Genomic DNA, 27,239 nt, shown 5'->3' on the forward strand with positions numbered 1-27,239 from the left:
CGAGTCAGACCGATCCTTTTATTTTGAAGGGCAAACGCCGAATATCCGGCGGCGTTCTCGCTGTTTCCGGGCAGCTTAGCTCGCTGGGCTGCGCGTGGGCCGAGATTTCCCCGTCAAGTCGTCCAATCAGAGCGGGTCGATGACGTGACAGCCTGTTACTACGTCGACTACACACAACCGTGCGCGTCCGCGTCCGCGTCGTTCCAAAAGAAGAAGAAGAAAAAAAAAAAAAAGAAAGTTGTGGCGTGGAAACCCGGAGAACTCCTGTGCAGCCAGACAGACGGGGAAGTTTGTATTGTGTATTTTGTTTGTTACTTTTTGGACTAGAACGGTGATGCCGAGCGGGCGGAGCGGCGAGGAAAGGGACCGTGACATCGTGAACTCCCCGGCCTGGGTCTGCGAGTATCGGTACGCCGCCGCCGCCACCTCCGCCTCCTCCTCGGCCGCTGCTGCTGTGGCGGGCGACCGGCGTCCAGCGCAGCCGCGCCGCACCTACTAGCATGCCACGCAGGCAGCTGACTTCCAGAAAGAGGAGGAAAGTTCACAGACGACTTTAACGTAACGTCATGGCGCCGTGACGTCCCCCCCCCCCTGCCGTGACGTTTCCCCCACTGCTTGTTTGTCGATTTGTTTTGTTTCCCGGGAGCTCCGGAGCAGCATGATGATGATGAAGGTGAGGCGGTACCTGCGGGGCAGCGGAAGGGTCCTGGCCTTCGTGTTCGCCGCCTCCGTAGTGTGGCTCCTCTTTGACATGGCCGCGCTCCGCATCTCCCTGAACGACGCCAGCAGCCAGCTGCTGAAGGAGCGCTCGATGCGCGAGCGGGCGCGCACCAGGGAGCCACGGCCGGCCAGGCAGGGCTTCTTGCACCCGCTGCAGAAGGTCGTGGGAGCCGACGGCGCACCTTCCAGGAGGGCGCCGCCCAGAGTGGCTGAGGTGTACCGCCACGGAGCAGGAGCAGCCGGGAAAGGTGAGCAAGTCAGGACTTTGGACGAGAAGCGGAGAGGCCGCCCTGAAAAAGTGCCCTCTGAAAACCAGGGAGGAGATGGAGCCAAACGTTCAACTCCCGGAGCGGTGAAAGTGGATCCAAGGGAGGCAAAATTAGAGAGGAGCGGACCGATAGAGAGGGCAGCGTCCCTTCAAACCAAAAAGCCGCCAGCCGCTCAGGAGGAGACGCAAGAGCCAAAGCGAGAAGTCGCAAAGGCCAAAGCTGTTTTACAGACGCCCGGGGAAGTCAAAGGTAAAGCTCAGGGCGTAACAAAAGAGGGTCGGCTGCTGGCAAACCAGACACACCCGCTTAAAACAACATCCGACCCTTCGAACAAGGATGTGAGGGGGAAGGAGGAGGTGCAGGTGCAGGTGGAGCTGCCGAAGCTGAAGGAAACCCTGAGGCCTGCCGTCGTCAGACCGGCGGTCCGACACAACGCCACCGCGCCCAAGAAGGAAGCGTCGCTGCACAAAGTGCTGGCGCTGGACGTGACCGTGGCGCCCAGGGACCCCGCCGCCGTCGGCCAGTTCGGCCAGGCGGCCTTCGTCTCCAGCAAGGAGGACGCCGAGGTGAGGAAGAGGTGGGACGAAGGCTACTTCAACGTCTACCTGAGCGACAAGATCCCCATTGACCGAGCGCTCCCGGACACCAGGCCCGACACGTGAGTCTCCTCTTCCTCCTTCTATTCCTCTTTCTCCTCCTCTTTCTCCTCCTTCTCCTCTGCCTCTCCCTCCTTCTTCTTCTTCTCGTCATCCTCCTCTTCCTTCCTCCTCTTTCTTCTCCTCCTCGTACTGTTCCTCTTCCTTCTCCTACTCTCCCTTCTCCTTCTCCTTCTTCTTCTCCTCCTTCTCTTCTGCAGCTCCCTCACCCACTTCTTCGTTCTCCTCCTCCTCCTTTTCCTTCTCCTCACCCCCAGGTGTGCTCAGGCCCTGGTGCACGACGACCTGCCCTCCACCAGCGTGATCTTCTGCTTCGTGGACGAGGTTTGGTCCACGCTGCTGCGCTCGGTGCACAGCGTGCTCAACAGGTCTCCGCCTCACCTCATCAAGGAGATCATCCTGGTGGATGACTTCAGCACCAAAGGTACCAACAACGGTTTTTTTTTTTTTCCTTCTAAAAGGTAGTTGGTTATATGCATCTTTATGACAATAAACACGTGTTAGCCTCTGTATAAGTTCAACTTAAACAAAGTAAAACCCAATTTTTAGTTCTATGGGTTTGAATAAGTCACTATATTTATGAGGGACACCTTTGTGTCTTTTAACACACGCTGTAGTTGCTTATGTTCTTTTTTTTTTCTATTTCATCAATTCGTTGACCACTTGTTCATTCACCGATGCGTTTTCCAGAGTATCTGAAGGAGCAGTTGGACACGTACATGTCCCAGTTTCCCAAAGTGCGAATCATCCGTCTGAAGGAGCGTCAGGGCCTGATCAGAGCGCGACTGGCCGGAGCTGCGGCGGCCACAGGTAGCAGCCCAAGTGCTCAACTGTTGTGTTTTGTGTGGGACACTGCACCTGCAGATGAAAGAGCTGAAAATGATTGCTGTTCAGTTTGAAGTGTTTGCAAGTTCAACTGAAGGAAGAAGACGAGGTTAAATTCCAGCAGTTTCAGCATGAAATATTAAATGTCTAATCTTTTTCTTTCTTGCCCTTAAATAGATATATTTGCTTTCATAAATAACACACAGACGTGAACTGATTTTTGTTGTGTAAGAGGAACAGGAAGCAGGTAATGATCAGATATGCATTTTATCGAGATGGAGATCTTTATGAACACAAATATAAAATAGTATTTTTAAAAACAAATGATTCAGGCGACACAATGACTCCAAGTGAAAACTATCTAATTGTGCTCGGGTGTTTCGCACTCTTTCTTGTTGTTGCGCTCGTGCGAGAAAGAGGCGAGTGTTGCGCCGCCATGACGAGCAGGCTGCCTGTTCCTGTGACGCAGGTGAGGTGCTGACCTTCCTGGACTCCCACGTGGAGTGCAACGTGGGCTGGCTGGAGCCGCTGCTGGAGAGGATCTACACGGATCGCAGGAAGGTTCCCTGCCCGGTGATTGAAGTCATCAGCGACAAGGACATGAGGTATTTCCAGCGCAGCGCCTCACCCTGCCTGGTTTTCCTGCTTCCTGCTGTGCCAGAGCTGCTCAGAGTGTCCTCTCCCTCTCTGCTCCCCTCTCCTCAGCTACATGCTCGTTGATAACTTCCAGAGGGGAGTCTTCAAGTGGCCGCTGGTGTTCAGCTGGAGCCCCATACCGGACGAGTACATTAAGAAGCACAACGTGGCCGTCTCGGACCCCATCAGGTCCCGTTTCCAGGGATTTGTGTTCTGTCTTTCTGCACGTGCCACATGTTGATTTTCTTTGCCTTGTTGCCGCAGGTGTCCAGTCATGGCTGGAGGCCTTTTCTCCATAGACAGGAAATACTTCTATGAGCTGGGAGCCTACGACCCAGGCCTGGATGTATGGGGCGGGGAGAACATGGAGATTTCCTTCAAGGTAAGTCACTCATCCATCCAACCTGAGTTCTGTTCATGTTATCAGTTTTGATTCGTCCTCGCAGATATCTTACAAAGAGCCCATTTTGTCATATTCTAGCACGCCAGTCGGATTTGTTGCTCTATTTTTGCCAGTGTGTGGCTTCCTTGTTGCTGAATATTTAGCAGTTTGTCACCAAGTTGCTGTGGGCTGCCATGTTTAATGTGGCTATCGTTACTCAAGGCAAAATTCAGACTGTGCTCGCCACAAAAAGCCACTAGTGAGAACAACTCTAGCCACAACCTCTGTTGTACTGATTGAGAATTGAATGAATGATCGTGAAAACATTAATTGTTCTCTGTATAATTTAAAGAAATGATTAATTTCACTCCTGAGCACGCTGAGATGGTTTTCAGAATTTCAGATTTGAACCCTGGGCCTTTAACAATCTATGCCAGGGGTGGGCAAACTTTTTCACCGGTGGGCCACAATGGGCTCTAAGATTTGACCAAGGGGGCTGGAGCAGCAGCAGATGGATGAAGTGTTTTGGTGACCCACCTTATAGGAGAAAGTAATGTCATGGGATTATGTAGAAAACATGAGCTTCATTGTCAATTGAACATGAACAAAGGCATTGGAACGAAATATCCGTCTCTGAAGCCCTACGGTATTTCGCTCTTTATTGAAATTACTCTTAAAACACTGAAAAAAATTGATAAGACATGGTTATTTTTCTACCTACTTACCATTAATAAAAGTTTGGCGGGCCGGATTAAAAAGCTCAACGGGCCGCATATGGTCCCCAGGCCGTAGTTTGGCCTCGCCTGATCTGTGCACTGCACCCTCGACAGATCTGGATGTGCGGAGGGGAAATCGAGATCATCCCCTGCTCCCGGGTGGGACACATCTTCCGAGGACAGAACCCCTACAAGTTCCCCAAGGACCGTCAGAAGACGGTGGAGCGTAACCTGGCCAGGGTGGCCGAGGTGTGGCTGGACGAGTACAAGGAGCTCTTCTACAGCCACGGCTACCACCACCTGCTGGACAAGAGCCTCATCGACATCGGCAACCTCACCGTGCAGACGGAGCTGAGGAAGAAGCTCAAGTGCAAGAGCTTCAAGTGGTACCTGGACAATGTGTATCCGGACATGAAGGCTCCCCTGGTCATTGCGGAGGGCCTGGTACGTATCGTTTTTGTAAAATCTTTCATGGAGAAGAAAGTGGGACTTTTTTTTTCATAGCCCTGTCTTTGCTGGGAGCCTTTTCCAAAAAGCCGAGAGTTTGATGCAACTTTTTAACGCAAGCAGGAATTTTGTTTTGTTTCTTGCTGTGTTTATTGTCTCATCCTCTTATTTTCCTTTCCAGATCTTTAATCTTGGCACAAGGAAATGCCTCGCTCTTCAGAAAGACTCTCTGGTATTTGAGAAATGCGATCTCAACAAACAGGTCAGGGTCCTTTTTACATTGGCAGCAGTTTGAAGATAAAAGTGTCTTTGTGATTCTTCAGAAAGTCTTCTCTACAATTTCCGCATAGTGATTGTGGTAATTGTAGGTTGAACGTGGCCAAAAAAGGAAAAAAAAACAGGAAAAAAACCAGGAAAAAAAACTACCCAAGGCCAGACTGGGAGCAGAACACAAACAGTTTTGAATCCAAGGCGGAAGCCCAGCCACCGTAAATAAAGGATGAAGTTACAGACGGGCCAAGTGTGCACTTGTAGCTTTTAGCAGCGGGCAAAATATCTGATTGCCTTTGTCTTTATTCAGAGTCAGCACTTTAACTTCACCTGGATGAGACACGTCCGCCAGCAGGACTCGTGCATTGCTCCTGACAACATGGGCAAAGGTTTTTCTTTGCGGCCATGTGACAACGCCAAGGCTGAGCTGCGCTGGTTCCACAAGTCCTCCAACACTGCTCTGGTAGGCTGATGCTTCATCCTCTCCTTCATTTATCTATTTATCTCTGCTTCTCTACCTCCCTCTGTACTCAACCTTCTCTGTAGGACATGATGTAACCAGTGCAGACTTGCCTCTTACTGGTTACACCCTGGAGTTAGGGCCCAGTGCGTGACGCACGCGGCACAATCAAAGCGTGATTAGTTTCTTCTTTGTTTTCATTTCCCTTGTTTTGTCTCTGTCAAGGCGGAGCACCTCGTGGCAGAGTACGTGTCCAATCACATGTGCCTGGAGGCGGGGCCTCAGGCCAAGTCGCTGCGCCTCAGCACGTGTGAGCCCAGCAACGCTTTCCAGAAGTGGCAGTTCACACATTACCACGCTTGAGGCCGGGACTGAGTGTGAGTGAGAGTGACTTTCACGCACAGCGGAAGAGCTGAGGTGGCCTCAGCGGTCCGGCGTCAAACACAGGACCGGATGGATAAAGCAAGAAGGGGCTGTGGTGGTGCTGGTGGTCAAATGTGTGGTGGTGGTAATTCAGACGGTGTGGGGACGTGCAATTTTGTATTAATTTTTTTTTTATTATTATTTTTTTTTGCAACATACTTTTTCTGCCTTTTCAGCATGGACTGACTTTCTGTCTCAACGTCAGAACAAAACTTTTGCCTTCTGGTTTCGACACAGTCGTGGACAAGGTGTGTGTGTCTTCTCTGCTTTATGGGTGCACAGAACTCTAAGCAACTTCAAAGGAATGTCAGTGGAGGAACTGTCTGTCTTTAATTCCTTGAGCACAACATATCATTTTAATGCCCAGACTGATGGGGAAAAAAAACAAAAACTAAGTGCCTCATTGAATTGAGATGGATGATTTTTTTTTTTTTTGTATGACTGTTTGTTTTGCTTGGATTAAATAAAAAGCTTAAACCCATGTGGTGCAGAATTAGGCGAGTTTGGTTTAGTTTGGGAGGAAACGAAAACAAGGTCACTTTGCGGTCATCTCAAAAACGTTGGCATCACTACTCTGGGAGATGTATCATTTATGTAAAGACTTCCCCCCTGTGACATCACAAAAGGCTGGATCAGAGAACTGTGTTTTAGCATACACTCAGTAAAATTTACTGGAAAATAATAGTAAACTAAATTTTGCATGAAATATAATATAATTATGTTAAAGGTTTTGGCCTGAGGAATAATTGCATTACATTATTTTCGCCACTAGGGGGAAGTGTTTGTTCTCATGTCTCTTCCTGTTTTTGCACCTTTTAACTCCATAAAAAAAGAATGAAAAATATTTAATCACATACATAATTTAATCCTCCAGTATGCTCACATGTGGTTTCCATCATTAAAGAATATTACACACAGGTTCTAGAACACAGACAAGTCACTTTCTAAAGCATTAATTGCAAAGAACATTCAATAAATAGGTGGTGGGATTAAAAAAAAAAAAAAAAAGTTTCATCCGTGGCCAAAATCCTCTAATCATTCAACCAAACATTTTCCTCCTCAAGCACCAAAATTTCTTTCCATATTGTCTCTCACAAATTCATGATCAGGAACTCAAACTTCTCGACCTTCTGCCGGGTGTTGCCCCTGCGGATCTTGCGGTAGGACACGGTGCTGTATCTGGCCGACGTCAGGTGGTTGAAGGAATTGGGATGTTCCGTTTTCTTTGGCAGCGGCAGAGTGGAGGAGCCCGGACGGGGCTTTTGATGGAGCCCCAGCGGAGAACAGACGGGGAGGTTCGGCTGGTGTTCGCGGTCGGCCCGGAGCTCCCTGCGGGCCGATACCTGGAGTTCAGGAGCAGACATCTGCTGCGGGACTGCGGAGGCTTCCTCATTAGGAACATCAAACGGCTGGAGGTGAGCTGGCTGTGAGTCTGGAGGGGCTTCTGTCTCCTCTGTCTCGTCAGAGGGAAAGATGGGAAATAAAAGGGATGGTCAGACCCAAAAGTTCACATTTCACCCACTCGGCGCCGTAGCCAAGAGGGATCTGGTGCTTTCTAAAACACAGAACCAGTCTGGAGTTTCACAGAAGGAAAGGATGTCTAAGGTGGCGGTTACTTGGATTAACACTGGGGTCAGGATTCCTTTAAAGCATCAGGGGACTGTTAGTAGAACCCTAACAATGAAGCAAAGGAAAGCTTCTCCTCTCACCTGGTTCTGCTGAGGTCTTTAACTCTGCCTCCACTTGCACGGACGACTCGGGGCTCCGATGACGCTGAGCTTCTTGGTCCGCCGCCTCTGACCGATCTTCAGCGTCGGGCATCCGGAGGACTTGCAGCTGTTCTTCGTCACCCGGGACGAGATGCTGCTGCTCCTCTTGCCGCTGCACCTCCAAATTTCTGTCCACAGATTTAGTTTGTCCCACATCATCGCCAGGCTGCTCCTCACTGAAGCTGCAAGCCGCCTCAGTTTTTATGTCCCGTCGGTCCTGGTCCTCGTCACTGAAGAACACCGAGTCATCTCCTTCCTCTTGTCCCTGCTCGGGTTCTCCCAGGGTGCTGAGGGCTGCCGCAGCGATCCCACCAATGATCTCCAGCACCTGCGACACCAGAGCGTCTTCGTCTACAGAGACACTCGGTGCCTCTGGAGAAACTGGGCCTGTTTGCATCTCCATTAGGACTTTGAAGGGCCTGAGGCTCCGGCTCTTTTAGTCACTGGCCTGCAAATTATTTCTTGAGTCTCCGTCTTTGGGTGTTTGTGTCATTTGTCACGGTGATCCAAGCTTATACTAGCGATACCTGCTACCGTCCTGCATTGTCCACCAGTGCGAGCAGCGACTCCCTCCTGAGCCGAGCGGCTCTCCAGCTCCGCGGTACAATGTGATTCTGTGTACATGTGGAATAACGGTGGTTTTGTCGTAGGCGCCAAACAAAGGCTCTTTGTGGCGGCAGCCTCTGCGCACGCAGATATTGTGGTTATACTTAGATAATCTCATCAGGGTGACTACTGTAGCAGGAGCCGTTTAGTTGGATTAACATTCACCGCTCAGCCACCTGACCACAAGCAGTGCCTCTGTACATTGGTCTGAAGTTAAAGCCTGTTACGTCTTGATGTGCATGAATGACGACTAAAAAGTGTTTCATCGCTGTATGTGTATATATACATATCATAAGTCAATATTTATGTACAGGGTTAGGCTTGGTTTTTTTCCTGTTTGTGTGTATTCAATAACCCTCTTGACTGATATATTTAATTTAGCCTTGTTTATAACTAAAGGAGGCGAAAGGTGAGCAAACCTATTAGGCCACCGCGGACGTTGTCGGCACTTAGTTGACTTCTTGTGGAAATCTTCTTTTTTTTTGAAGACATTTCTTTTTGATTATGCTGTTGGAAACTCTGACTTAAAAACCTACAGTTGTCGATGGTGATTTTGCAGCATCTAGCCAGAAATAAAGCATGTTGCAGACAATTACAAACAAGTATTTTTTTTTTTTTTTATCAAATATAAATCTTATAGTACATTCATAATGCCACATTATTTCCAGTCATCAAGCTACAAAGTGAATTCAGACTGCTGGGCTTAATTAGACGCACTGGAAAAGGAAATTCAGATGTTTTTTTTTTTCTTTAATCCCAGAATTCCATGTGGGGAAAGCCACCCCGTCCTGTCCCACCCGTTCTTTTGTTTTTGTTTTGTTTTTATGTGATGTAGTAAATATCACAAAACCCTGAGCAGTTCCATGTTCACGATGAGATTTCGCTCTTTACGTGAATACAAAAGCTCGTTTTCAGCAAATGAAAACAATAGACAACAGTTTTAAGCAACTAAAAACATGCATAATGCCTTTTTCTGCTACATCTAATTTGCTTAAAAATATACATTTCCGTCACATGCCTTTTTGCCTTGCAAATCATGAACTGGTACATTCACTGAAGCAGTACACACTTGCCTTGAGCAGAAACAGGAACTTAAAGCAATTCAACCTCTCACAGGAAATGTGTGGGGTGTATATTCAAGTTTTGTTTTCCGACCTAAACTACATCCTTCTGGTATCGTTTTTTAAAGTAATTCATGTCATATAGTTGTAACCTCAATGGAAAATTTAAAATGCAGTGTGCTCGGTTGCAGATCTGGAGTTCTGTGCATCGTCGGTGTGCGAAGGAGAACTGCACCAATCTGAATCTTAGCATCGTGCAGAGATAAAACTCCTGATGTTTACACAAAAATAGAGAAAAATGTTGCCTCAAAAGAAACGTTTTGGTGTGTTGTGGTTTTTTTTTTTCACGCCGCTCTGAATGTAAAACCTGAAGCATTCTGGGTGTATTCTTGACACCCTCGATATAACTTGTCACTTGTTTATGAAAACGTCTGTGCACTACCTCCGGGACCCACATCCTGTTTTAAGATCTCTTTTTGGTTTTCGACACCTGAACGCAGCAGAGGCAGTGCTGCTGACGTTCGTTAAAAAGAAATGATAATTTCTGCTTTGCACAGCTTCTGTCTGGACGACGTGTTAATGCTCATGACATTTGTGCTTTACAATATGATACAAACTCAACAAAGGAGAACAATATTAACACCTGCAAAGTTTCTGTTCCACATTAATGCCACGTGTCCAGTCGCAGTGTCCTGAGTTCTGCAATGTGTGAAAAGTCTTCAAACCTCCTCCTCCTCCACTGATCGCTGGAGTCCCGGGAGCAGCTTGAAGATGTGTTTGCGCATGCTGGCTTTCCTGCTTTTGCGTGGAAGCGTCCCAAACAAGGAGGAGATCCTGGTCTCCTCCCAGGACGGCGACATGGAGCTGCTGCTGCTGCTGCTGCCGCCGCCACCTCCGGCCAGACTGGAGCTGCTGGAGCGACCCAGGGACTGGTGGTGGTTCTGGCTGCTGGAGGACGAGAACCTGCGAGTGCTCTCCTGCGATGAGAAGTCTTTGGAGGAGAAGAAGCAGCTGTCGTCCATCATGCTGACCGCGCTGAAGGGACCCGGCGAGCTGGCGTCCCCGAACACGCTGGTCTGGTCGCTGTCGTCCGTCATGGCGCTCCTGAAGCTGCTGTCGCTGGAGATGCGCAGGCCGTAGCGGCTGACGGGGGAGCACAGCGAGGAGTCGGAGGAGTGGCGGAGGCTGGCGTCGTCTGGTTTACCTGGGAAAGACAAGAGGAGTTTCTCATGTTGGTCGTGGCGGAGTCAGGAGTGCTTCCTCCGGTTTGGGTGGCCCCAGGGTGAGATCATGACTCACACTGGGACGGCAAGGAGTAGATACCTGAAATGTCTACGTGGCCGTTTTTTAAATTACTATCCCAATTTTAACTATAGTTGTTTCTATTTATGAACTGTTTTCAGTGTGACCTTATAACAGTCACCATCCCTACGAATTAGAGGAAGGAAATCTTCACCAATGTTACTAATAGGGATGCAACGATACCAATAACAGTATCGGTATGGATACCAGGGACGAGTACTCTGCCCGTACCTGTAAAATACATGCCGATATCACAACACTTCTACCAGTTGTATATGTATGTATGTATGTATGTGACAATTTTGTTAAATTTGTGTTTGTGCTGCTGTGAAACTTGTGACAGTCGCCTCATGTTCTAGAAAAACAGGCTGAGGAATGTTGTCCAAATAACAGAACATCTGTGGAGAAAAAAAAATCAAAGCAATTCTATGATGTGTTTTGGCCTTATCAAGTACCAAAACACATTATACATTATAGCATCAATGAGTACTGAAATGCAAGTCCTCAATACAGGTTTATCATGAATAATTAACCTATATCAGCTTGTTCCTAGTGTCCTAGGGCCAGTCAATAAATAGGGTCAATAAATAGGAACAAAATCCAGGCCAATCATCAAGTCAGAATTATATTATACATATTAAATACATACATATATTACGTCTATTATTACATTAAAAAAAAGATGACTTGAGCTGCTCTAGTGTGGAATTGTAAGGTCTTCAGTTAAATTACCGCCCCCCCCCCACCCCCCCCCCACCCTGGGGTGGCCAGGGCCAGCACTGGCCACCCCGTAGCTCCGCCCCTGCATGTTGGTAACCTGACAGGAAGGGTGGCAGCAGCAGGAGCCCCATCAGCAGGGAAACTCCGTCGCCTTCAAGAGCGTGTCAGGCTTCTCGCTTATTTCAGAAGAAGGAGAGGAGAAGGGGTGGAGTGATGGTGGTGGTGTTGTGTGTGTGGGTGGGGGGAGGGGGGAGCGAAAGGAAGCGCTGTGGTCTGAGAACACAGAAAACCTCACCTCGCGTCAGGCGTTTCTCCTGAACCGTCAGCGTTTGCAGCTCCACCAGTTTCTCACGTAGTGTTTGCTGCAGGCGAAGCGAGAGAAAGAGAGTGTTGAGCATTTTCAGTTCCAGTAAACACCTGGCCTGCGTATCCAGGATGCAAATTGCGCCGCTCGAGCAGCCCCGTGCGCACCGAGGAACACGTTTCCCTTGAATTGATGTCATGATTAACCACATTTTTTTCATTCTGATCATATCCAAGTGCTGTGTCAGATAACTAATCCTTTTACCATCAATCAATCAATCAATCAATCAATCAATCATTGTTTTCACTTTAGAACCAGTAGCTGCAAAAAGCATCAACAACTGTTAACAAGTTATCTGATATTAACTATATCACAATGGTGTTATTGACGCTAAGCTATAAACGCATAATACTGTTAATAAGCGTGTTATAAGGGACTTATTATCTATTAACTAATGCTTATTACAAGAATGTTAATTTAAAGCCTAACTGGTAACTCTCTTGACCACTAGCAGCAAATGATCTGTGTGTTTCATGCAACTAATGTGGGTCATGTAACCGAAACCCACCTTCAGCAGGTTCTTCCGCTTCTCTAGCTCGATCCGCTTGACCACGTTCCCACAGACAGTCTCCATCCTGCAAACCAAAATCAAAACAAGCGCACATAATTACACACGCTGCCCCCCCCTCTGGGTAAAACTCCGTCATTACGCTGTTGCTGTTTGTTCTGTTATGGCCTTCTCTGGCCAGTTGATCCCCTGCTGTGCACCATCACGCTCCCATGACATCATCATCATCATCATCATCATCATCATCATCATCATCATAGCCAACACTCACTTGAGGCTGTTGGTCGATTCTCGGATGAGGTCGAGGATCTGCTGGTGGGAGGAGCCCTCGATGCTGACGCCGTTGATGGTCACAATGATGTCTCCTGAGAAAGAAAAAGACGAGATTATGGAAAAAGTCGAGGTCAGCGATAATTCGCAGGCGGCTGTGACTCAGTTTTTCATACGCTCGGTGAGAAAAACACGGGCCGCTGCTGATCGGCAGCCGAAAGGTTTTTCGCCTGGGGAGGAGTCTGCATACGTGCGGCAGAGTGCTTCTGTGGCTCACCTGCGGTCAGACCTGCACTCTCGGCAGCGCTGTCCTCGTGCACCCTGCGCACGAACGTGCACATTTCCGTCCCTGTGGCGTTTTTCTGCTGCAAACCGTAGGTCTGCAGAGCGAGAAGAGGTGCAAGACGTTAGGAGAAGGGAACGCAATTCATCAGCGGCAGCAGCATCAGCAGCAACAGCATCATAATCATCATGACCATCACCATCATCATCATCATCATCATCATCATCATCATCATCATCAGGCAACAATGCACAAAGAGTTTTTTTTCATGACAGGAAGTGGCGCTCACCTGAATTTCAAAACCAAACGTTTCGTTGTCTTGCTTTTCCAGCGCAACTGTTATCCTTTAAAAAACAAGAGGATAGTCTTTCATATTGCGTTGTTGGCTTCATCTCGAACAAAAGCATATTCAAATATGCTACCATGTACCTTTGCGGATCAGTGTAATCCACCAATGAGTTGGAGTGGTTTAGTTTGGGCTGGAAGCAAAACAAAAAACAAAAGACAGAAGTACACTTTTAAAACAATGCAAGAGATTTGAATTTTAAATCTACTAGCAGAGTGTGTGGGTGCGTGCTGATCCCGTCTGTATTACCCAACACAAAACAACACAACACAACACAACACAACACAGAGGATTAAAGTTGTTCAAAGTTCTCAGCAAGTGGAGGGTGAGACAGCAAAAACTAAAGTCTTCTCTCCTAAGTTTACATTTTTAAGTCTTTTTTTTTTTGCATATGCATGAAACACAAAAATCAGTTCACACACACACACACTCACACAGAGCCACCCTGGTGTTCTCACTCACCCTGTGCACCCGGGGCAGAGAGCCCGTCTCGTGCCGGTGTCGATCCCCGCTGCCCCTCAGCGAGCGCCGGTACCACAGCGCGCACTTCTTCCTCAGCGTGCTGTTGTTGTTCACCATGTAGCTCTCCTGGCTCAAACTCATGGTGCTGGTCTGCACGGCAGCCCGCTCCTCAGAGAACCACATGCTCATCCTGCTTGCTGCTGCTTGCTGCTGCTGCGAGTGTGTGTCTGTGTGGCCCTCCCCCTGCTGTGCAGCCGACAGGCAAAATGTGTCAAGGCGGAAATCTGAGTCATGTGACAGCTGCGGCGGGCCCGCTCGTCTCGTGTGCACTCCCACCCCAGTTCCCCCAAGTCGACTCTTTTCTTGAGAAAAGGCAGAGCTGCTGTTTTGACAAAGGAGGACGTTCACACTTTTTTTTTCTCACTTTTTTCACCTCCTTCCCGTCACTTTTTTTCTCGCAAAAAGTCAACGCAATTCGATTTATGGCCTGTCAGAAATCAGCAGCGCATGAGAAAGCGCCCCCTCTTAGCCTCCCCTGCAGCGCCTGCCTGAGCTCCTCTCGGTCTCAGTTCCTCCAGCAGGCTTCTCGCTGCTGACTGAGTCCCGAGCCGCGAGTCCTGAGCCCTGTGCTCTGCCAAGCAGGGAGACTCGTCTTATGGGGGCAGACAATAGGGGGCTGAGATGGCTGGAGGCCAGTGTCACTCTCCCCAAAACAGACACCACGGGTCAGTGGGCAGAAGGCATCAGGCACGGCTCGCTTCAAAGGGACCATCAGGCTCACGCGCACACACACACACACACACACACACACACACACACACACACACACACACTAGCAGGCAGCCACCCAGGAAAACAAAGGCTGATGGGTTAAATAAATCCAAACCAGGGTGCACCACTTCAGCAGCCTCGTCCTCACAGGGGTGCGTGCAGGAATTTTTGCTGAGTGTCTCTTGCTGCCTCAAACATCTGAAAACATCTTCCAATTTCAGCCATTACAACATTTTATATGCATTTTTTCTTCTCGTTTCCAACTTTCAGAACACCAGAGCTGCCGCCTTGCACTGCTTGTCGTTCAGAAACGTTCTCGGGTCTCCTGGAGACCCGACTGTTTATTAGCCCTGTGTTCACAGCCCCCCTGCAACAAAAACAACAACACTGGGTTTTAGCCGTGGGCTAAAGGAGACGCTTCATTGGACTTTACACGTTTGGAAGGTGGCAGGGGGGTGCAGCAAAAACGAGGCGGTTTCACAGCAGATGCAAGAGCTGGCAGAGCATGTCCTCCTTTACTTTGCGATACCCCTTTTGATGTCACAATAAGGTGATTTATGGAGTTGATGCAAACACATATTCTTGTAACAAACCAGAGGAGGCTTGGACAGTTTTAATTTTCTGGGGAGAAACAGCAGACTGCTGGTGAAAAAACAAAAATGGGTGTAACAAATTTTGCATCAAAAGTTTCCACACTTTGCACCGCTGACCTGCTGCAGGCTGGTGACAGAGAACCCAACAGCAGGACTGTTATGGAAACATGTCATTGCACCAGTTCAGTCAGTCGTGTTGATGAACAGTGTCCTACAAGATTTTTTTTTTCAAAATTCAGATTTAATCATTTTTAGTTTGTTTTCATGAGTGTAATTTGCGCAAGAGTGTCTGCAGACACAACAGGCATTTAAAAAAAAAAAAATGTGACCGTTGAAGTTGCAGCACGCTGTGGCCATTTATAACTTTAAAGCGTCACCACGGTCTCACTTGTCTTGCTTGACGCGGTGGAAGAGTCAAAAAGTGTCAAAGTGCCTTGAAGTCTTCTGACTCATCTGCAGAGTGCTGACGCTCTACAGTACCACGGCTCCGTTTCCTCCATCTAACGGACAAAATCCACATCACAGGCGGCGGCATCGGCGCAGGAGAATGCAAGAGATGAGTCACATCAGTGCAGGTGAAGTGCGTGGAGACGAAGGAGCCGACCCAGTTCCTGCCAACCTTCCTGGAAAATCACCTTGAGTGCAGCAGACTGCAAAACCTGTCGCCAGCGTCATCCCAAGAGAGACGTCTGGTGCGGTCACACGTCACACAAGTGAACAAACGCGTTTTCTTTTTGAAGAAAAAATAATTTATTGACCCAATGACACCTTCTATACAGAATAAGTAGTGCAAGAGCAAAGACACAATGGTACAAACGCGTTACACACGAACTTGCAAAAGAAAAAAAAAGGACTATACACAATTCCTTGGTGTTTGTTTCACAAAAGAAAATTAAAACATTTGTTAAGCAAGCTTGTGGCCGGCGTGTCGAAGAGACCTCAGACATAAAGTGCACCCGGTGAAATCACCTCTGAAATGAATGAAGGGAAACTCTTCAGCTCAGCATGTTTTTTGTCACATCACACAATAATAGATAAAATCTCAACTTGTACGTAAAAAAAAAAAGAAATTAGCGGACATTCAGTGAAAAGACACTTCCATCCTCCACGCGTCCACTATGAACCCATAAATGAACATATTAGATAAAATCTCAACTTGTGCATAAAAAAAACCCAAATTAGCGGACATTCAGTCAAAAGACACTTCCATCCACCACGCGTCATCTATGAATCCATAAATGAACATCTAAGAGCAGCAAACACTGAAAGAAATTGAGAACTGGATGACAGGGAGGGCTGCTGCTGCTGCTGCTGCTGCTGCTGCTGCTGCTGCGTTCGCCACTTCAGCCGCTTCAAAAACACAAAACACGGCCGATAGATTTGAGTGGAGATATGAGGAGCGAGACGGCATGTGACACGGAGGGCCCCGAGGCTTTTTTCGTACCGCGCACGTCCACATCTTCAGAGCGCAGGATCACCAGACATGATATGGGTGAGAGACACTACACACAGTCGCAGTCACATGGTGCCTGTGCAGGAGATTAAGTCATTCGCACTGATTGAACGGCAACAGCAAAACCACATTTCCACCTAAAAGGCCACATACTGCTGCTGCGCTAAAAGCAACCGTGTTTTCAGAAGTTACTGTTATTAGGACCCTGTTTGTTTTTGTTTTTTTTATTTCAACACCTGGCCTTTTGGCCTTTGTTATTGTTGCGATATTGCAAAATAAGAACATTATTTTGATGTGTTAATTTGTTCTTAGACCAAATAAAGTAGAAAAAAAAAAGCCATGACATCACACACTTGTAAAACAAACTGATCTGTCTCCCCACTAAATGCTGAGCTTGAGTGCGAGGCCAAAAAATAATAGGTGACATTTTTAACCCATTGTGTAATGACTTGACGAAGCTCAACTCCCCTTTTCTGAAAGCAAGACTATCAAGCCCACCAGGGGGCAACAAAACGTCAGCACTGGATATCAATATGACGTGTTTTAACACTTGTTGATGCCTTTGGGCAGCAGAACACAACAGTTATTATCCAGGCCTCAGCTGTGGCTAAAGCCACTCTTTAGATGTGTTTAGCAAGCAGACCATGGAATTCTTTCACTTGTAAGAAGGTATCACCAGCCCTCTTCCTCTTCTGTCTCCAGGTACTTTTCCAACCTCCAAAAACAAAAACAAAAAAAACCCAACAATAAACCCGTCTTAATCTAAAACCCGCTAAGAAAAAAATGAAAAATCAGAAACCTTCGAGAAGGCTCTATGAGTGCGTCTGAAATGTCTTGAAATTAGTCAGCAGCAGTAAAATGTGCCCTTGAGCTTGTCAGTTAGTGCACTACATACCCAGAAACACTGTGTTTACTACAAGACATGGCACAGAAACGTCATAATGTGCAACTTAAAGCTGTGGGCACTTAAATGTATGAGGTAGAAAAGCGATAACTTCAAATACTGTATATGTGTTTATACAGTACTTCAATTTATGAGACCACCTGAAATGAAAAAGAGGATTTCTTTTCTTTTTCTTGAAATCTTTCAAAACCTTTGCTGAACTAACTAGATAAGTCTTTTGAATTCACAGTTTCACACCCAATTTGAGCTGGCTCAGTTCTCTGGGGAGTCATAAATGAATCATATAAATACTAAAACTGCTCAGCAATTGAAGTTAAAGGTTACAATTTGGTATCTTCATCAAGACATAGAAATGCGCATTACTATTTTTTCCCTCTTTTTCCCCTCTTTTTTAAACAGGAAATTAGAAATTCATAAATAATAACTATTATAGAATTGGAAAAATATTTCAGCAAAGGAACGTCTACATTCAGGTGTATTTAACCATTATAATAGAAAATGATTTTGGTAGTTACAGATGCTGTTAACAAGTAGGACATAAACCCTACATTGGGTTTTGGTCCAATAAATTTGTTAAGCACCAAGCGCGCACACACACACACACACACACACGCACACACGCACATATACATCATATGGCTCTTCTACTGCTAACAATCTTGTTGCACCTCAGGTCTGTGCGCAAATCAGTGCCGCCCACCTCCAACACCCGGGCGCCTGAACCACTTTTGGATCTGCTCTCAGAGCAGTGCCACTGTCGCGGGCGTAGAGGGCGACCTCAGTCCAGTAAGCGGCAGCAAACGGGTGTGGTCCGACCAGGTCCCCGGCACCCACCGGTCTAGTCCTTGACATCCTTAGTGGCCATCGACACCTGAGACACGGTTTTCTTGACCCTCAGCGCCGTGAGGCGGGCGGGTGGGTTGGCGTACCAGCACTCTCGCATCAGCTTCCCCATCACACGCAGAGCCTGGCGGAGAGTCATCAGGGAGACAGAAAGGGAGAGTCTCACTTAGCAAAGGAGCCCAAATGTCACTGCCGCTAATCTGGGTTTCACTACGCGTCACTCTGATAAGACATCTCTGTACATGCTGCTCCCCTTCTCTTATCGCTCGTCTCGTCTGAGCTAGCACTCGCAGTTAACATTGGATTTTTTTTTTTTTTTTTCTTCCAACCACCCACCGGTTGCTACTATTTTGACGGAAGCTCTGGTGGCATTTCAAAATCCATGTAGCCACTCTGGGGTTTGACAGAGAGAACCGAGTCCACCTAGCGCTACTTGAGTGGAAGCCAACAGTGGCCAACAAGCTTGACACGTCTGCAAACTGGTCTCGAAACAGCAATGTAAACAACACACTTTTGGCCAGCTGTTTCACTGTGGCTTCCTTTCCCGTCACTGCTACCATGCGGGTGCCACTATTGGACATTAGTTAATGTAGCTCCTATCCAGGCAGGACGCCTGGGCTGAAAACAAGACATTAAGTCAAATTGGGCTTTTGCTGTGTCTTACAGGCACCACATAAGCTGTATGGAAACAAACTTCTTATTTTTGGTACTCTTCCCCAATTTTTGGAGAACTCAGTCAATGTTTTCTTCCCATGTATTGGCATCTCCTATACTCTGTGAAACTACAGAGGCGTTACGTGGATTTGAAGGCGTAGAAGCAGAAGATAAGTAGATTATATAGTGGGCGGCATTAAGATTTTAATCGACCTATTTTTCTAGATTCAACTACTCAGTCTGCTTCATGCACAAACTGTTTCTTTTGAAAGCAGGTAAATGCGACACACAAAACAACTTGAGCTGACCACAGCGTTTTCAGTTTTGAGGAGCCCGAACCCAAAACTCGCAGACTCAGGCGGTTGAAAACCACGACTCATCAGAGCTGCGGCCTCAAGCCATCGGGCTGCTCGTTTTGCAACTTGACTTTTGCAGTTTCGTTAAAACGGGCGAGGAGCACGTGAGGCCTCCGCAGAGGCAGGTTTTAGTTCTCAGTCTCACCTCGCAGCTCTGCCACTGGTTGGGAACGTTGGGTCTGAGTTTCATGTCGCACACCACCTTCCTCATGTCCTCAACAGTGGGATCCGAAGGCACCAGGTCGTAATAAGGCAGCTGGAAATCTTCGTGAATTCCTGGCAAAAAGGGAGATTTTTATTTATTCCTCAACTCATCCCGTGGAGTTTGACGAGAAATCGGCGCAATTTTAAGTGGAATTTACCCCTAATGGAGCATCTTCGGGCCACTTCCCAGAAGACCAGGCCGAGCGAGTAGATATCCGCCTGCTTGAATGACTCAAAGCTGCGTGTATTGATGGTCTCGTCCAGGATTTCCGGAGCCATGTACCTGCGCAGGAAAGAGTGATTAGAGTGCAATTTGACAAAAAGAGAGGCTATTAAGAATATCCTTGACTGGTTTTGGTTCTTGTTGGTTGTTTTTTGTGTCTTTCCATGGCCATTAAAAAACATTGAGTCATGGAAACATTTTAAAAAACTGAAGAATAAAAACATTAACAAGCACCATCATCAATTTGAACATTGTGTTGTCAGCAGTCGTAGCTTGGTCTGTGAAAAATACAGCCAACCAACACAACTCTTCTCAGTTTGCTTTTGTATCACTAGGGGTCGCCAGATTCCTTGGAAATAAACCTCATGAGTGAAGGATTTATGTAGATTTTGTTTGATTTCTGAATGTTCTCTTGATAAAACAGGAATGCAATTAACATTTGACAAAAATGTGTTTCTAGCAGTAATTTCAAAAATAAGAGCATCTTTGATAATTGCATTTCAGATAACAAAAGAAATTACTAATCTAAGAATCACTAGTAATTTGAGTCGTGTCTTATAAATTGAGGTATCTTAAGTTTCAATTCATGTTTGTGTGTGTGTGTGTGTGTGTGTGAGTGAGACGTAAACGCAACCTTTTGGTTCCCACTCTGTGGTTGGACGGTATGTCGATGGTGTTGGTGGTGGAGTTGTGTTTCACGGCCAGGCCCAGGTCGGCGATGACCGCCGTGCCGTTCTTCTTCACCAGGACGTTTTTAGACTTGAGGTCTCTGTGAGCGATGCCGGGTTTGCCTACAAACAAACAAACACAACAGATGAGGAAAATTACACCCGAGAGCTGGTACGTTTCATGGATGGAAAGGCCAAATATGATCTCACATTTGAAAATGTAAAGAAAATTGGAAAACTAAACACTTGTACTGTGGCCAAACCTAAATAGGAATCCAAAGAATGAAAGGTTCTCCATGTATCCCATCCTACCCTGGGTGCCGATGATCTCCATGTGCAGGTGTGCCAGGCCGCTGGCCACGGACTGGGCGAGGAGGATCATGCCCTCCACTGTGATGGTGTGTCTGTTCAGGTAGTCGTACAGGGAGCCGTGCTCGTGGTACTCGGACACCAACCACAGCTGAGTCCACGAGCCGTTGTCTGTGATTGACACGAGTTTAGAGAGTCAAAAATCAGTTTATCTTTAAGGGCCCACATTCAGTTAGTTTTCACACGATTTGTGCGTATAAGTCTTGACACCTTTGTTGTCGGCAGCGATGAAGCCCAGGATGTTCTCGTGTCTCAGCATGATGGTCTGATAGATGTCCGCCTCGCGAAACCATGACCTCTCGTCCCTGGAGGAGAAGATCTTCACGGCCACGTCCTCCCCTCGCCACTTTCCTCGCCACACCTCGCCAAAGCGACCCTTCCCAATGGACTCCTGCAGGACGATGGTCCGGGCTATGGTCCGCTGCACCAGCAGAGGGAGGCCTGCGAGAGGGAAAGGCTCCTTCAGACGTGTACGACAAATTCCGCACCGTCAAACTTCCGGCCGTCGTATCTGCTCGGTGGAGTTACCCGATCCGGAGCCCGAGGTGGTCATGTCGTAGATCAGATCTTTGAGACACTTGTCGGGGGACATGAGCGTCTGTTCGTCCAGGGCCTCCTCGGGGTCCTGCATCCGGGCTCTGCATGGCCAAGGATGACCACGAGCCATGAACACAATTATAAGGATGGCGAAAAGCAGCAGCAGGCAGGGCACCACAGTCACCAGCACAAGCTGCAGCCTGGTCCAGCCTCCTTCAGGCAAGGGTATGTCTGTGGACGGATACAAACACATAGGCTGCCAATTCAAATGTGTTTCAATAAGGAAGTGAGGAAAGAAGACCAGGAAAATTACTGCACCCAACGCTTTCAAGTCTCTTTAAATTTGCAGTCGGATGTTGTTTAGAAACGACATTAAGGCAGTGGTTTTCAAACTTTCTCTGACACGCCCCACCTTGGAGGAAGAAAATCTCTCACAGACCTGACGTGGCTGTGTCTTGAGGGATCCCAATGAACCTGCAAGTGGTCCCATGTCTCTAGGACAAAGTTGACTTTTGACCCCATAGACTTGCATGGCATTAAGGGAACCGAAGGGAGCATAATCACATTGTCCTTGCTTCCCTCTGGTGGTTTATTTAGGTACAGCAGTGAGCATGTTAAATCTGCATAGATCTGATGATGTCACTCATTTCATTAAACAAAAGCTGAGAACACACACAAAACAGCCTTTTTGCGATGATTAGAGAGGTACCTCAAAGTACTGCAGTATATTTCTCGGAGCAAAAGCAGGTGCACCGCGTGGCCTTGGAATAAACAACAGTGTCTTTGCCAAAACAAGGTAACCTGGTACGTCTATGACCTTAATTCTGCCTGCCTGTGGGTGGACAAAGGACACCTGGAAACACACTGAAATAGAAAAAGCTTGTGGGTGGGCGATGTGGTGACGCGTTGACCGAATACTGAGCTGAGCAATGTTTCAACATTGTAGTCTATTACCACCATGAAATAATGATTTTGAATTTTGTTGAATTTTGCTTTGTTAAAAAAAAAGTTATTGAACTAATGGGCTTCATCCAAACTACGAAAAATCTGGCATCACAAATCCTCAAATACGCTCCACACACCTTTGACCTTAGATTGGGAACAAACCCGAAAAGCAGTCAGCGTACTGTACCATTAAAAAAAAAAAAAAACATTGCGAGTTGCATCATCACAGTCACAGCCATGATGAAACATCTTCTTTTTTTTTTAACCAACGACCAGCTTAGTGGACGAGCTTGGTGCAGCGCGGCGGCGGAACAGATTGATTGCAGTGACCTCATTCACAGTCATCACGGCCTGCGGTCGCCGCCCCTCAAACCGGTCTGATCGACAGCGTGCACTGCAGCAGCCCTGCACGTCAACACAACAGCTGCTGCCAGAAAACTTTTTTTTTTTTTTTTTTTTTTTTAGCAGTGTTCAGTCTCATCCTCTTGTTCATATCAGGTGAACCAAAAATGCTGATGGCATCAGAAGTTCCACATCATTTCAGATATGTCCGAGATAATGTTGACATACAGTCGCTCACCTAATGGGAAAATTTTACACCAGGGATCTGGTGTGTTGGAGCCTGTGTAACCATTTCCTATATGGAAAACTGTGCAGCCTTGTCAACTACATACTGTATTACAATACATGGAGATACCTGTGACCAAATAAATGTCTTGGATGAATTCAATACCGTAATAAATTCATTCACATCATGTCATTTACTGGACTACTGTTGCATCTGAATGAGAACGAACAGGAGGATTGTGTCCCAACAACAAAGTGATTACACCTCCACGGGCAGCAGTGAAGCTTTTCCCAGCTCACATCCACAGCAAAAAGCGCCACGCTAAGACTAATGCCGACCCTCCCCGTCTCTCCCACCCACTAGCACATCCACAGGTGATGCTAATCCCGCTGTACTCTGAGGTCAGCTTCCATCCACCCCACCCAAGAGAGGCTTTCTTCCCTCTTGCAGCCAGCCTACGCAAGGAAGGGAGGGTGGGAAGAATGGAGGGAGGCAGGGTGGGTGGGAGTTAGGAGGGAGGGGGGGGAGTTAGGAGGGAGGGAGGGAGTTAGGTGGGAGGGAGTTAGCAGGGAGTGACGGAGGGAGGGAGGGAGGATCTCTCGCCGCCCGTCCAATTGCCTCTGCCAGGTTTGTTATGTCACAGGATCTAGTAGGATTAGCATCCACCTCGTCTAGCCGGGGTCAGCGCGAGTGGGAAACCCAGCGCCGGCTGCTGTCGAATGAGCGCAGCCGCTCTGCAGCAACGTGTCATTCACTGTTTGGGTGGATGCGTTTTGATTTTTTTTTTTTCTTTTACATTCCCTAAAACCGGCCACACTCTCCAGTTAACAACAGAAAGAAAAAAAAAACCACGAGCTGATCATCTGTTTCCATCTACACCGAGAATTAGCAAAGAAATTGGTCGTTGTGCATTATTTAAGTTCAAAGCTCCATTGGGATGGAGCAACCTTCCCTCCTCACTTCGCTTCGGTCCATAGCTTCTCTTCGTGTCTTCAAATCATCCCTAATTACATATCTTCAGACATCCTGCTCTTGTTTCTGATCATCTTTTTCACTTCTGTTTCCCTCTAGGACTTCTCATACTCGCTTTTCCTTTGCTCATGTACTGTACTGAAGTGATGTGTGCATCTGTATGCAAGCAAATATGATTACATAGGTGTGTACATGCATGTGTATGTTTGAGAGGGGGGGCTTTGGGGAGCATTGTAGCGTGCATGGGTGTACGTGTGTGTGTGAGCGTCCTTGTGCTTAGAAGTTTGGTACTATGTTTATATTCACTACTTTTTATGTTTGCATCGTCTGTCTTTAGTGGGCCATCTCAAGGGACTTTCCATTTAGCAAAGAATAAATAAGAGACACGAGCGCCGCAGCGGCCCTACCTGTAATGTACATCGGCTCACGGTTGCAGTAGTCGGTGAAGCAGCACTTCCTCTTGGAGAACCTCCCGACGCCCCTGCAGTTGATCTCGCCCGTCAGATGGTAGGCCGTCAGGCAGACGCTGTCCCGCTCCTGCTTCCCGTTGATCAGCATCACCGAACTCCAGCAGCCGCCGTCGGGCTTCGCCTCGCACGTCTGGTTGATGCATCGCTGGCAAAAGCATGTCAGACCTGAAATACATCAGTGGTACAAGTTAAATAGCCACTGTCCATTTTTTTTTTTTTTTTACCCATCAGGCAGCAGGTGGTTCATTGGTTCATAGTTAAAGTAACAGTCTTTTGTTTTGTTTTATTCCATGAAGCGCCGCCGTGGCCCGACGGCCTTTTATCTTTAGAGGAAACGCTCGGCTGTTATGTAACACTGTCCGTTCTCTGAAAAGGCAGGAGGTGAAAGAACCAGAGGAAGGCCTCTTAGTTTAACACCCGGATAATCTTGTACTCCACTTGGAGCTGCTGTCATGCTTTGTTTGATAAGACTAATTGATTGATGAGTAAAGCTGCCCTGCCTGGCCTGCTGGCCCAACGGAGAACGTGCCAAAATAAAATGAAATCAAACAAAATTAAAAAAAGCTGAGCAGGGGGGAAACACAGGGCAATTGTTCGTAACACGTGGCGTCTTGTAAACATGATTGAATTTTACCTTGTGTAGTTAAAATGCTACATGTCGCGCTTGTCTACATGGAACATTTCTGGATTTTATGTTTTTAATACAAATCCAAATTTCAAGTGCAAATTTTGACCGCAAGCGTGAGTTTTTCCGCAGCTACTATTGTCTGACTGATCAGCCCAGATAAATAATGTCTCCGTTTTCAGAGGTGCTGAGCAACTGAAAATGGGGACAAGGCTGCTGAGGTCAGCAAGCAGAAGGAAAGGCCATAAATGATAAACATGAGATTAATGCAGAGCTACTGAGCTATTTTTCTTTAAAGGAACAAACGGGGCACAGAATGGATCAAGTGGAAGAAATAAATACCAGCACAGTGCCACAGTTCAGATTTGTTTTTTCAATTAGACAGTTCAATTACAGCATTGCTGATTACTTTTTCAGACGTCCTGTGAAGAACAAGGGAACAAGGTCGGTGAAGATCTCTGACGAGAGCAGTCAGAGTGTTGATGCAGGGCATTACTGGGACATCTTGTTGTTTCTTTGGAGCATATCTCCAGAGTTGCTGGGCAACAGCTCTTTCATCCACAGTGACGAGGGTTCACTGGACATATGGTTGAATGTCAGTTTTTTTTGTTGTTTTTTTTTTGGGGGGGGGGGGGGTTTAGAATGATTGCAGGGCTGGAGAATTGTGTTAAAAGATTCTTTCATCAATAAAAGCCGGCAGCTTTAGACGAAAAATGTTCTATTTTTTTTTTTTAATGTTTATGATTGTTAGAAACCAAAGTGCAGTCCAGAGTGCACGTTGCAACTGTCACTTTGCGCCTTGGTCTGGTGTTAATATGATCACGAAATTGCTCATTTTTTTCCAAAAGCAGGTGCATGATTTTATGTTAAATATTTAATATTAGCCACCGTTCGCATGAGAGCAAGAATAAGATCAGAATCAGAATAAGATGGTGATCACTTTGATCCATAAAGTGTATTCCAACTCAATACTGGCCACAGAATGTTTTTTGGACCTTTAAAGGCACCTCCTAAAAAAAACAAGCTTTTTTTTTTGCACTGTTACTTCCAAGTTGAGGCCTTGCTTGATTTTGAACTACAGGAAGAAAATAAACTGTTTCAAGTATCAGGGAAGAAAAGTGAACGCATTTACTGACGGTTGAAGCGTCACTGACAGGGAGCTGCAGTTTTTGCTTTACGTAAGCATTTTTAAAACAAATAAAAAAAATAGCATTTAAGATTGAGACGGCACGTGACACTTTTTTTGTTTTGTTGTTGCCTGTTTCTATCACTGTGGGAAACTAAACAAAAAAACAAAACATTGCTGTGGCAGGACCGCAATGCAATTCATCTGGTCAAACCTCTACGAGCCACTTGTTCACTCATATGAGTGGAATGGATGTGGAACTTGTTACTTTCATATCTAATCTTGTCCAAAACATGATTAACTATCAAAACTAATAAACCTTTTCCGTTTCAAGGTTTTAATCTTGGCATTTGATTTATTTGATAAGTTGTATTGCTAACATTACACAGCACACGTGGGTTACAAAAGAGGAACCTGTAATAATATTATTATTAATAATCAATGATGAAGAGGAGGAACGTTTGAAGCGAAGATGAAGTTCCTGAAGTGACAAATACTTGGTGCAACGAATTTACGAGGTCAACGTCTTTAGAAATTCAGTCTCGGTGGACAGTTTCAAGAGTTTAACTCGCGTAAAATTAAAAGCCTGTCTCGTTGCTGATTGGTCAAGCCATCGCACCTGCTTCCCACCCTCCTCCAGCACCCCCGCTGTCCCAGTACCTGCGGTCAGCTGGACGAGGTAGAGGAGGACCACCGCCACTTGAAGGCTTCGCTCCGCGGCACCAGTCATCACGGACGCAGCATCCGCTCCCGCAGCGAGGCGGCGGCATTCACGCAGCTCCGGGTCGGGACAGGCGACATCACACGCAGCAGCGGAGCCGCACGGCCGCGCACACCGCACAGAAGCTCTTACGGTAATGAACCAGCGGGAGAGGAAGGAGGAGAGAGGAGAGGAGAGGACAGGAGAGGGGCGGGGGTGGGGACAAAAAAAAAAAAACAAAAACAAACAAACTGAATTACTGCAACAGGGTGAGCAGAGAGTTTAGCTCCGCCCCACCCGCCCGCCGACCGGGATTAAGAGGATTAGCGCGGCGAACATCTGATGAAGACATGTGAACGGCGGCCAGCGGAGAAAGTGACGACGCGAGGGCGGGTCACTTTTTATTAGTACCGCTTCGCTTCGACTTTACCTGCAAAAGTTCCAATTATTCGCTTTATTGTAGCCTTGGCCTTTTTTCCCCAAAGTTCCAATCGTTCGAGTTTCCCGAACGCACTGGCTGTATATTCTCCCTTTTAAAAAAAGCCTGAAGTTCCGCAGGTTCGCCAGAAGGCGTCTTTCGTTCTGATGGAGAGTTTATCGTTCCAAACAAACAAAAAAAGCAAAAAACAAAACTCCCAGAGGTCATGTGAGAGGAAAAACAATAAAAAACAAAACAAACAAACAAACAAAAAAAAAAAACCAACTGCCTGCACCTTAAACAGAAAGTACAACACCGGCCGGAGCTGCTGGTAGATTTGAAAGT

At 46.9% G+C, this 27,239-nt stretch overlaps 3 protein-coding genes across 7 annotated transcripts; 1 reads left to right on the forward strand and 2 right to left on the reverse strand.

Annotated features, from left to right (window-relative positions):
* Positions 1–219: 219 nt before the first annotated feature.
* galnt5 (polypeptide N-acetylgalactosaminyltransferase 5) lies at positions 220–9,034 on the forward strand. 5 transcript variants are annotated; one of them, XR_012928484.1, is made up of 12 exons: positions 220–1,647; positions 1,903–2,069; positions 2,336–2,455; positions 2,940–3,075; positions 3,176–3,295; positions 3,371–3,488; positions 4,319–4,648; positions 4,833–4,913; positions 5,232–5,384; positions 5,607–6,052; positions 7,037–7,219; positions 7,739–9,034. XR_012928484.1 is itself a non-coding variant. In XM_076040248.1 (11 exons), exons 1-10 carry the CDS (start codon positions 659–661, stop codon positions 5,742–5,744), a joined length of 2,352 nt encoding a protein of 783 aa, XP_075896363.1. In that variant the 5' UTR covers positions 220–658; the 3' UTR covers positions 5,745–5,758; positions 5,981–6,178. The 5 variants fall into 5 exon arrangements, 2 of the variants coding, with proteins under 2 accessions (XP_075896363.1, XP_075896362.1); XR_012928485.1 differs by having other exon boundaries at positions 5,607–5,758; positions 5,981–6,052; positions 7,037–9,034; XR_012928483.1 differs by having other exon boundaries at positions 7,037–9,034.
* A 444-nt stretch (positions 9,035–9,478) lies between these two features.
* Positions 9,479–13,722, reverse strand: cytip (cytohesin 1 interacting protein). The gene is made up of 8 exons (XM_076040253.1): positions 13,496–13,722; positions 13,117–13,166; positions 12,977–13,031; positions 12,682–12,784; positions 12,406–12,499; positions 12,135–12,201; positions 11,558–11,624; positions 9,479–10,444 (listed from the first exon to the last, which is right to left on the reverse strand). The coding sequence occupies exons 1-8, from the start codon at positions 13,682–13,684 to the stop codon at positions 9,960–9,962; spliced, it is 1,110 nt and encodes a 369-aa protein (XP_075896368.1). The 5' UTR covers positions 13,685–13,722; the 3' UTR covers positions 9,479–9,959.
* A 2,855-nt stretch (positions 13,723–16,577) lies between these two features.
* On the reverse strand, positions 16,578–26,708 carry acvr1c (activin A receptor type 1C). Its single transcript, XM_076040255.1, has 9 exons — positions 26,437–26,708; positions 23,963–24,190; positions 21,062–21,301; positions 20,744–20,974; positions 20,477–20,644; positions 20,131–20,287; positions 19,432–19,556; positions 19,215–19,345; positions 16,578–18,183 (listed from the first exon to the last, which is right to left on the reverse strand). Exons 1-9 carry the CDS (start codon positions 26,504–26,506, stop codon positions 18,055–18,057), a joined length of 1,479 nt encoding a protein of 492 aa, XP_075896370.1. The 5' UTR covers positions 26,507–26,708; the 3' UTR covers positions 16,578–18,054.
* Positions 26,709–27,239: the final 531 nt, after the last annotated feature.

Source organism: Nelusetta ayraudi, unplaced genomic scaffold, assembly GCF_046127955.1.
Source record: "Nelusetta ayraudi isolate G7.1 ecotype Tasmania unplaced genomic scaffold, CSIRO-AGI_Nayr_v1 ptg000060l, whole genome shotgun sequence".
Classification (NCBI taxonomy): Eukaryota; Metazoa; Chordata; class Actinopteri; order Tetraodontiformes; family Monacanthidae; genus Nelusetta; species Nelusetta ayraudi.

Bases quoted from the DNA above. Each gene is read 5' to 3' on its own strand.
- galnt5 (XM_076040247.1), top strand. From the start codon at position 659: ATGATGATGATGAAGGTGAGGCGGTACCTGCGGGGCAGCGGAAGGGTC. The intron at 2,456-2,939 runs GTAGCAGCCCAA...CCTGTGACGCAG, and splicing joins CGGAGCTGCGGCGGCCACAG to GTGAGGTGCTGACCTTCCTG. The intron at 3,076-3,175 runs GTATTTCCAGCG...CCCTCTCCTCAG, and splicing joins ATCAGCGACAAGGACATGAG to CTACATGCTCGTTGATAACT.
- acvr1c (XM_076040255.1), bottom strand. From the start codon at position 26,506: ATGACTGGTGCCGCGGAGCGAAGCCTTCAAGTGGCGGTGGTCCTCCTC. The intron at 20,975-21,061 runs GTAACTCCACCG...TCCCTCTCGCAG, and splicing joins CACCTCGGGCTCCGGATCGG to GCCTCCCTCTGCTGGTGCAG. The intron at 19,346-19,431 runs GTAAATTCCACT...CCTTTTTGCCAG, and splicing joins CCGAAGATGCTCCATTAGGG to GAATTCACGAAGATTTCCAG.
- cytip (XM_076040253.1), bottom strand. From the start codon at position 13,684: ATGAGCATGTGGTTCTCTGAGGAGCGGGCTGCCGTGCAGACCAGCACC. The intron at 13,167-13,495 runs GTGAGTGAGAAC...TTTTGCTTCCAG, and splicing joins CTCTGCCCCGGGTGCACAGG to CCCAAACTAAACCACTCCAA. The intron at 12,500-12,681 runs GTGAGCCACAGA...TTTCTTTCTCAG, and splicing joins GAGTGCAGGTCTGACCGCAG to GAGACATCATTGTGACCATC.